We start from the raw sequence: 10735 nt of genomic DNA, 5'->3' as shown, positions 1-10735 counted from the left end.
CATTTCAAAATGTTTTATCTTCACTCACATGCTTTCTAAGAAAATTTCCAAGAGGTCATCCAACATATAATTGCTCTAAACTAAGCCTGCTTAAGTTTGGAGTTTCTGTGATTAAGTCACTGAAAAGAAAGGTACACCTTATTGTTACGGAAGTGATTCTCAATTCTTTTAAGTTTTTTCTTAACTATACTTTCATGTCTTCAAGATCTCTCTCATTCAGATGTAATTACGATTCATTCATGTCCCTCTCCTAAACTAGGTGTTATAGGAAGAGCCCTAATGCACGAGAGCATTATTGTATTGAATTAATTGAGTGAGAGGACAAAGGAGGAGAGCAAGCTCAAGAGTGTCTACGTAAGCAAAAAATTATATATTTTTTTTATGAATGTCTGAAACAAACGACTGAATTTGAGTCATCTTTATAAAAATTTCAAGATTATTTTATAGGTAGAAATAAAATAAGATAGAAAAAGGGAGAATAAATTGTGGCAGTGTAAAATAAAATAAAATATTTATAAATATTGTCAAATGTAGTTTATCGATGATAGATATTAATGGTGACATTTTACTATATTTGAAAATATTTTAAGCTGATTTTCAATATAAAACAATTTTCCAATAAATTACTTAGATTCACAATTATCCGGAACAACAAAGAGAAATTCTTACTTTCCAAAAGAAAAAGGAAGAAAGAAAAAAAGAAGAGAAAATTCTTACAGTAGAATTTTCCTTCAAGAGAAAATTCTTAATAGTAGGATTTTCCTTCAGGGTTACGTAAAGGAAAAGGCTTAGGCTGCTGAAATAGACATAGCAATCTATGTCACTGAATTTTAGCTCATATGGCCGAATTTCGTTGATTCTATGGGCAATGTGAGCGGGTGAGCTTTTGATTTCGGCCAACAATCGTCCATGGAAGATAATTAGAATTCATCTACTTTCCTTCTTCATTCTTCAGAAATTCAAATCTTCCGGTTTTGATATCAATGGCGAATACACCAACTGAGGCCGCAACCTTCTGGACCCAAGCAAATGCTCTCCTCAGGAAAAACTTAACCTACCAGGTCCTCTCCTTCCTTCTCTTTACAGCTTCTGTCTAATTTACTGCATCTAAGAAATCCTTACATGTCGGTTTCCTTTTGCATTTTGCTAATTTCGATTTTCTCTTTATCCTTGGCATGTCTGCATTTTGAAATCGACTTGTGAAATGGTATAATATGCTCGATAGGACTTTTTGAATTATATCATTTGTTTTCAGATTAGATTTAATTTGTGTAGTTGCCTTATGCTTAGTAGTGATGAACATATGTATTTCTCACTCTATGTTTAACTCGACTCCTTTAACCAATATGAACAGGGATTTTATTTGACCAAGTAGTAGTTGACAGACTCAAAATATTTTATAATAATGATCAATCCTGTCATCACCAGTTCCACGTTTATTTCTACCTATTATATTATGATCATTGCTAATCAATCACTATTGCAACTATAAAAGGGACAAGAGACAAGAAATAATATGGTCAAACTTTGCTTCTTTTTTCACTCAGAAACGAAATTTGAGGACAAATATTCGTCTCATTTCCTTCCCATTCATCCTTTGTTTATTGCTCGTTCTACTTCAAATAATAGTCAACGACGAATTGGATAAGCCGAAGAACAATTGTGGTTGTGTTTGTGTTGATACGAATGGAGATGGTGTATGTGAGAAAGTATGTGGGTTAGAGTACTCAACTTTGATACAAGCAGTAAGCTGCCCCATTCCAAGTCCTCCACAATGGCCTCCCATATTGCAAATGCCTGCTCCTGATTTCCGTGCTGTGAGAACAGATTTTCTTCCATATACAGACTTGTCAAATGAATCATGCAGGGAGTCAATGTCATGTCCTGTTACTATGCTCTTCACTGGAAATAATCGCTCTCTTGGAAATAGTATGACCCATTTCTTTCTCCAAGTACATATTAACTAAGGTGTTAAAGTTATCTTCGTGCTGTCTGCTTCAAATTCAATTTGAATTGTTGAACTTAACTGGTAATGAAGTTATCTTGTAAATGTGGGTAGTTTTGGCTGCAAGTATGGTCCCAAGTTCTTTGTCTTGGAACTCTTCTGACGTTCTATATGGAGCATCTATTAACGTTTTGGTAAGTTGTCTTCTTCATCCACTGCTCTCTCTCTTTCCTGGTCCATATTTTTAATGTTCTTGCAGTTCCATCTCTAATATACATTGTTTATCCAATATTGGACGCAGCCATATCATTCACTTTCTCTGTAATTGTGTGGTCTAAATGTTTCAGGGATCAGCATCAAGGCCTAGAACAAACAATTATCTTGATCCTGCTTTCTTTTCAGACCTTCCTTTATATTATATGCAACGTCAGTGTGTGGCAGGCTCGACATTGTCAATTCCTGTTTCAATATTCTCTCTTACAAAGATGCAAGGTAGTATGTCATAGACTACCCACCTCAACAAACTTTCTAGCTGTCCCATTCACTATGTAAGGTTAACATTTATGTTTGTGGAGCAACATGGATGCGTATGGATCTATTATTTAGTTGTATAATTAAGAGAATTTGATAAGCAACAACTATATTTAATATATTTATCATCCTTTGCTCTCTCTCTCTCTTTTATTAAATAATTTTTGGCATCCTTTGCTCTTGAAAACAGATATTGCATGTGTTCAAGGTCTACAATTGTGGCGCAATAGTTCGTCAGAGGTGAATGATGAGATATACAGAGGTTACCAAAACGGGAATTCAGAGGGGAAAATCAATGAGATTCTTTCAGGTTTGTTCTTTTGTTCTTTTCTTTTATTTTTATTTTTATGAGAGGAAGATTCTTTCAGGTTCATTAGACCTTTCTTCTTGATTTGAAGAGTTTTCATTCCATTCTAAGTACTTGCTCTTTTGCAGGTTTTGATTTCTTAAATTCGGATGGGAACAATTTTAATGTGACTATATGGTATAACTCATCTTATAAGAGCAATGTTGGCCGTTCGTCAAACGTTTTGTTGCGGGTTCCACGTCTGGTTAATCTGGTACATATGAACTTGTGAATTGTTGAAGTATCCCTCACTTTATCCCCCCACTCCTGATTTGCGACATGTAGTTTATTTGCTCCAAAATAAAAAAAGAACATGTATACATCATTACAACTTTGCCTATTTCTTTAAGTTTAGCCTATGCAGGAGCATGTAATGCATTCCTGTAGTAAATAAATTAGCCTTTATGTTCGCTGTTAGTAAGGCCATCAGAACTATGAACAACCATATTAGCCTACTGGCTGCATTTAAAACTTGAATAAGAAGGTTTAATTGCAAATTTAATCTCTGAAATTTGAGATTTGTGTCCATTTGGTCCCTGAATTTTCAAAATTACAAATTTAGTTTATGAACTTTCAAAGTTTTTAAAATTTGTAGATCTAGTAGACAAAAAAGAAAGTTTAGAGTTCTATTAGATACAAAATTCAAATTTATATCTAATTCATCAATTATCTTTTAAATTTTATGAACTTTTCACAAACTTATTAAACACAATTGCTATCAAACAAAAAATTGAAAGTTTAGAGATCTATCAGACACTTTTGAAAGTTCAAGGACCAAATAGACATAAATATCACAATCTAGAGACTAAATTATAATTTAACCAAATAAAAATATAGGTTAGGATTGCAATTTGTGTTACCGAAGATTTAAAAAATGAAGACCCCCCCTCCCCCCATATCTCATAAAAGTCATTTTGCATTACCTTTATACTTTCCTGGTATGATGAAGGCTGACACGTGCAATCCTCTCCTTATGTTCATAGGTATCCAATGGCTATCTTAAGTTTGTGTTAGGAGCAGGCACAGAGATGCCCTTTGAGTTTGTCAAAGAAATGCCAAAACCTGCAACAAAGATCAGGCTGGATTTCTCTTCTCTACTTGGTGCACTCTTTTTTACGTGGGTCATCCTCCAGCTTTTCCCAGTAAGTAGATCAAAGTTGGTGCATTTTTTCCCCGCTCAGAAACACCAAGGCTTACTGAACAAGTAACGAAGAATTATCTATTGCAGAAGTCTGTCTAGTTGTAGGGAACATAAAAAATATAATAAGTTCAGTAACTAATTTCTCTGCAGAAGAAATTTTTAAACATAGTTCGAGTATATGACCCTCTTAAGTCAAGATTGTCATAATAGCGGTACTTTTCATACTGCATATAGTTCTATCTTTGGTTCAACATCATAGGGTGTTGTAACTTGCTATGAAGGTTATTTTATTTCTTCATTTAATTTTTAAAATATTTTATTTCTATCTTGTCAGGTTATCTTGACGTCGTTGGTATATGAGAAGCAACAGAAACTGAGAATCATGATGAAAATGCATGGGCTTGGTGATGGGCCTTATTGGATGATCTCGTATGCTTATTTTCTCACCATTTCTGCAGTATACATGTTTTGTTTTGTGATGTTTGGTTCAGTTATAGGTAACATATATTTCTACACTTCTAACTTGTACATCCCGACCTTGTTCCAAGCTTTAATAAACTTTACTTCCTTGCAGGGCTGAAATTTTTTACAATGAATGACTACAGTATCCAGTTTGTGTTTTATCTCTTATTTATAAATTTGCAAGTCTCCCTGGCCTTTCTAGTGGCTGCCATGTTTTCAAATGTCAAGACTGCTGAAGGTTCGGTTTTATTTAAATTAACAGGACTTAGTATCAACTTAACTTTAAGCTAACACATGTGTGTCACTTTTGCAGTTTCAACATATATATGTGTCTTTGGAACAGGGCTCTTAGGTGGATTTCTCTTCCAATTTTTTATTGAAGATCCGTCATTCCCACGTTAGTAAATATCTCCTCAAGTCAGGTTTTATTGACTAAGAATTTTGATCAACGTTTGTTATGAACTGTTTTTAGATTGTTTTTGAGAGGTTCCAAGCATTCAAGTTGTCTCTTAAACATCTTTCGTATTCTTTCATTAGATTTAGATTGTCTAGATTGAGAGTCAGAGAATTGAACTTCATAATTATTTTGCAGCTGTGTGGCAGCTTAAAAAACTACATGTAGAGTGACTATTACGAACATCAAGACATTCCAAATATCTGGAAGTTATCTTCATCTAATTGCTTAATGGAATTTTACATTATTACTGAGATCTGATAATATCTTATGTGATAATGATCCTCATGGTCTCATTTCATATTGATTGGCAAAGCTCTCTCCAAACCTGTATGAAGTTTAAGCTTTTCCATCTAATGTTTGCTTCTGATATGCATTCTTTGTGGTGTAGGTCGCTGGATCATAGCTATGGAGTTATATCCTGGATTTTTGCTATATCGTGGGTTGTATGAGTTTGCAGTTTATTCATTCACGGGGAATCTAATGGGGACTTATGGGATGCGCTGGGGAGATTTGACTGATAGTACTAATGGAATGAGAGAAGTCTTGATCATTATGCTTGTTGAGTGGATACTGGTGCTTCTATTTGCGTATTGTATTGATAAAGTTTTATCATCGGGAAATTGGAAGCATCCCTTATTTTTCCCGCAAAGACATGACAAAAAACATCCATCTCAGAATCCTGGTTTGGAAAGGCAAGGACCAAAAGTTTTGGTTCAAACTGATAAACCTGATGTTAGAGAAGAGGTAAGTTTTTCTTGATACTTATATCTATTTTACCATTACATTTTTTTAAGTACTCACGTATGCATGCTTCTGGAGAGCTTCATGATCTATTCATCTTTTGCTTTTTATCAAGTATTTCTATTCCTCATGATTCAAGAGAGATTCTGTATTGGAATATTGTAAACTTGCTTTGCGAACTTCCCTGTGAATATATCTTGTCATATTGCAACTGTATAGCTACCTGTTTAATGAGTACTATCCTCTTTGTGAGGTTGCACAATTGATTTACTACGATTGTCTGAATTGTTAGGTGAAATCTATTGATTATTTTCTTTGAGAGAGAGCTGAATCGTTACCACTTGAATTATGACTTCTGTGATTTTTTACTTTTCCTTCCAGAAGGAGAAGGTTGAACAGTTGCTAAAGGAAGGAGATCCAAGTCATGCCATCGTTTGTGACCATCTCAAAAAGGTGTATCCAGGAAAGGATGGAAACCCTGACAAGTTTGCAGTTAGAGGATTATCTCTTGCTTTGGCCCGAGGAGAATGCTTTGGGATGCTAGGTCCTAATGGTGCGGGAAAGACCTCCTTTATCAGTATGGTGAGCGAAAATTTCTCCTTCGTACTTTGTTTTTGGTGAATACTGGTGACTTGCTATTTGCTTCTTTCCCTTATTTCTTTGGAAATTTTATTTTCTGGTTGTCAATGAACCCTCGTAAGAGCGTATCACATATATTCCGGTGTGAATCCAGATGTTCTTTTTTTACTTGTAAATTTCTCTCACATGAGGATCCTTTTTCAGATGATTGGTCTTATAAAACCAACCGCTGGAACAGCCTTTGTTGAAGGTCTGGACATAAGGACTGAGATGAATGGTATATATGGAAGCATGGGTGTTTGTCCACAGCATGAGTAAGCTTATATACATCTGGACTTTTCTAGGCTGATTCTTAAATTTAACATTCTTATGTTTTTATTTTTGGGGATTATGTAGCCTGCTATGGGAAACCTTAACAGGAAGAGAGCACTTACTCTTTTATGGCAGAATGAAGAATTTAAAAGGTTCTGCTTTAATACAAGTAAGCATAATATTAAACTGAAATCATCGTGCTAGTTGATAACATGAAATCTCAGGCTATCGCGTGGCTTGAAAAACTGTTGATCCTATGAAGTTTGGGGATCTAGCTAGCATGACATTCGTATCTTCCACAAACAGAATGTGCACCTCTCATCCTAAAAAGAAACACGCAGAAGATATTATCATTTAGAAAAGTAATAATATTCTTATTTGTTTTACTTAGAAAAAAGAAAAATTAAAAAGAAAATCTGTCTTTGTATAAAGTTCAGAGAAGCTTTTTAAAACCACCGTTTGTTTATTTAGTGGTCGAGAGTCCATGTAAATAATAAAAGGCTTGAAGTAGATAAGTTCAAGTCATGATGAGCATCTATCTTGGGTTTAATATTCTATGAATTTCTTAGGCAACCAAATATGATAGAGTTACACAATTGTCTCCTTGAAGTAGTCAAGATGTCCATCAACTGGCATGAAAACTCCAGAAAAAAAATAATAATTGGAAAGATTTTTAAAAGACTCATATATTAGTGAAGGTTTGAACCTGAAAACAAGAGACAGATGATGAATTGTAAAACAGAGAGTAAGCATGAGGAAATATCCATCTATAGACTGGATTTTAAAAAGATGAAAGTAGAAAAGTAGAAAACTTCTTCTCCATTGAGAATAAAATTGTACCGTCCTCATAATAGATGAGGTCATTTTGTTGCGAGGAAACACATTTTATGTTAATGTACAAGCATCCCAGCGTATGCATATCAAAGGATATAGATCCAATATCTTAATATTGGTCTATCTCTTAGAAAAGTGAGCACGCATGCAAAGACTTGCATACAGATTTTTTGTATTTTTGTTTTTATTTTTAGTAAAACAATGGAAAATGCATTAGATAAAGAAGTATTATGTCATCATCATTGCTCTTTAATTGCTTCAGGCGGTGGAAGAATCTCTCAAGGGTGTCAACCTCTTCCATGGAGGAGTAGCAGAAAAACAAGCTGGGAAATACAGTGGAGGTATGAAGAGGAGGCTTAGTGTTGCTATTTCACTAATTGGGGATCCTAAAGTAATGTATCGATCTATTTCATTTTTATATGTCAAGGCCCTTTATATATCTGAAAATCCCACTAATAACTTTGTGAAGGTTGTTTATATGGATGAGCCAAGCACCGGCCTAGATCCAGCTTCAAGAAAAAATTTATGGAATGTTGTGAAGCGTGCAAAGCAAGATCGAGCAATCATCCTTACTAGTATGTTTCGCTTCACTTTCCAGTCTCTTTTTCCATGTAGAATTTAAACATATCACTTGACTTGACAGGTGCTGTATCAACTATAGAAATAGAAAGATTTTTCTCATCCACATGTGGACGAATGTGATATACTTCTCCGTGTTTAACTATCATCTGTTCATTTTCATTTATTAGAATTATAGCAAAGTTTATATTGGTGGCGTTTCCTTATTCCATTATTCCTTTCTGATTCTTTTGGATATTGAAAAAAACCTTATTTATATCATCAGCACACTCTATGGAAGAGGCAGAAGTCTTATGCGATCGGATAGGATTTTTTGTAGATGGTAGCGTGCAGTGTATTGGAAATCCAAAAGAGGTAACTTATTTGATCTCGCAGCTAGCTATAGATAATGTAATTTTGGTCATCAAACCTTTCAACCCAAAAAGCCCCTTCTACTTTGATTTCCATGAGTAACTTCCTAGATTCCCGATATCTTTGAACTTCCTTCCACATACATTATTCCTTTCTTCCACCGTCTTCCCTTTACCCTTACATTGCTTTTCCATTGGAGTTTGCAGTCAAATTTGGAGAAGGAAAAAGAAATACTTTTCCTACAAATAGAGAGAAAACACGCACACACGCGCACACACATGTTAGAGATGAAAAGGCAGTTTCTTTCTCTTGATTCCATGCAACCCAAAGTTTTGTTTCCTTTGCCTTCTGCTGTGATGTGAATCACTATAACATGCATTAAATGCCTTTAAGACTTTCACAAGTACTTCACTAAATTGGCAATCTTTGGACAGCTTAAAACCAGATATGGTGGAGCTTATGTATTTACGATGACAACATCCCCTGTTCATGAGAGAGATGTTGAGAACATGGTGAAGCATTTGGCCTCTGGAGCTAGCAAGATATACCATTTATCTGGAACCCAAAAATTTGAGCTTCCAAAACACCAGGTTCGGATTGCTGATGTGTTTCAAGCTGTTGAAAATGCCAAAAGCAGGTTTACAGTATTGGCTTGGGGTTTGGCTGACACCACTTTAGAGGATGTCTTTATCAAAGTTGCGAATGACGCTGAGTCTTCAGATATGCTTTCTTGACTCCTTGTTGCTTTCTCTTTTTTCAAGTTTAAAAAGAGAATGGAGATTGAATTTTCTTCTCTAATTTGTACACTAACCCGATCCTTTGATTGATTCTATTAGACACTATTGATTATTTTAATTGTTGTACTTGTAATATTTATTTGAATATGATTAAGAGGATGGTTATCTTAGTTTTACGAGCAAAGTAGCTAGCACTCATTTCTCAAGTGTAGGTTAAAATGTCATATATATATATATATAAAGGTAGCAATAAATTAAAATGTTGAAAATTAGGAGATTAAATTTATACATTTGAGAGTACAATAGAATAAGTAGTGGAAATTAGTTACGAGTTTTGGTGTTGCAAAGATTTTTGCTCACTGAACTTGGAAACTCGGTCTTTTTAACAAAGAAAATAAGTCATGATTGAAATTTAGCTTGTCTTTGGTAACCTAATAAGAATTTAGGTTCCGTGTGGTAACTATTTTTTTTTTTTTTTTTTTTTTTAAATTAAGCCCAGGGGCGCTATTTCCATTTCTAAATTTATTCCTTTGTTATCTACTTTTCACCAATGGTTTAAAAACGAAGTCAAATTTTGAAAATTAAAAAAATTAGATTTTAAAAAGTTGTTTTTGTTTTTAGAATTTGGTTAAGAATTTAACCATCGTATTTAAGAAAAATGTAAATTATTGTGGATGAAGTAGGCTTAATTTAGAAACAAAAAATCAAATGGTTACTAAAATGAATTTTTTTAAAAAAAATTATTCTTGATTTCTTCCGAATACCTCAAATGAGTTTTTGGTCAAATTCTAAAAACAAAAAGTGTTTTAAAAAACTACTTTAGTTTTCAAAATTTAATTTAGTTTTTAAAAACAATAATAAAATAAAGAAATCCATGTGTAAAAGTAATATTTATAAATTTATTTTATTTTTTTTAAAAAAATAGATAATTAAGATGTTGAAAACTACTTCAAAACTTGACTTAATTTTTAAAATAATGGTAGAAAATGTATAACAAAACAAAAAGCGAACTGCATTATAATTATTGACTTAAATTTATCTATCATGTTGGCTGGTGCACCTAAAAGTTAGGTAAAACAGTTGACTTTTTAAGGCCTTTGCTTTTTATCTGTGTTTGAAATTTGAATCCTACAAAACTAAAAGCTACTTCATTTAAAATTTCAATCAATATTCTCTTTGTCAGAAGAAAGAAACAAACATTTTTAAAATAGTAAAAAAAACCCATCAAATTTTGTCATAGGTCACCTAACTATAAAACATCAAATTTAAAATGTCGATGAAAATATCGAAATCTTGATTTTATAAAAATTTCGATAGAAATATCGATAATAAATTGATTTCGATGGATATTTCTAAAAAGGTTATAAAACTAAAAAATTCAAAAAATAAATTTAAATGAATTAAAATCATGTCTAATATAAATTATAGTTATATTAGTGACATTTTGTTGTTTACTGTTTTTATGTTTAATGAATTTTTCTACGATATAATGGAAATATCGATTCCCCTTTAAATCCATATCGAACCCATTGAAATATAAAAATATCAATAAAAATATCTAACATGTTGACCAGAATTTTATGCTGTGCTTGAGAGAACATAATAACAAAATTCCATCAATTGTTTGAACTTATCCAAAGATAACCTTAAACCCAAAATATCAATATAAATAGAGTTAATTTTCAGAAAATAACTATAAAATGAAAGTATTTACACTTCA

The 10735-nt window shown here is 33.1% G+C and overlaps 1 protein-coding gene across 3 annotated transcripts; it reads left to right on the top strand.

Annotated features, from left to right (window-relative positions):
- The first annotated feature begins 650 nt into the window (after positions 1–650).
- LOC120083882 (ABC transporter A family member 7-like) lies at positions 651–9185 on the top strand. Of its 3 annotated transcripts, none has more exons than XM_039039788.2 (18): positions 651–1061; positions 1548–1929; positions 2060–2139; positions 2293–2437; positions 2667–2786; positions 2912–3036; positions 3806–3964; positions 4298–4460; positions 4538–4663; positions 4739–4822; positions 5271–5626; positions 6005–6205; positions 6407–6516; positions 6599–6683; positions 7611–7739; positions 7818–7923; positions 8193–8281; positions 8713–9185. In XM_039039788.2, exons 1-18 carry the CDS (start codon positions 984–986, stop codon positions 9010–9012), a joined length of 2838 nt encoding a protein of 945 aa, XP_038895716.1. In that variant the 5' UTR covers positions 651–983; the 3' UTR covers positions 9013–9185. The 3 variants fall into 3 exon arrangements, 2 of the variants coding, with proteins under 2 accessions (XP_038895716.1, XP_038895719.1); XR_005483571.2 differs by having other exon boundaries at positions 775–1061; positions 7611–7689; XM_039039791.2 differs by having other exon boundaries at positions 833–1061; positions 1548–1968.
- Positions 9186–10735: the final 1550 nt, after the last annotated feature.

Source organism: Benincasa hispida, chromosome 8 (assembly GCF_027475165.1).
Source record: "Benincasa hispida cultivar pf3 chromosome 8, pf3_genome.v1.1, whole genome shotgun sequence".
In the NCBI taxonomy this organism is placed as follows: domain Eukaryota; kingdom Viridiplantae; phylum Streptophyta; class Magnoliopsida; order Cucurbitales; family Cucurbitaceae; genus Benincasa; species Benincasa hispida.
Note: the sequence above shows the minus strand (reverse complement) of the source record. Positions and strands in the feature narration are given on the sequence as shown.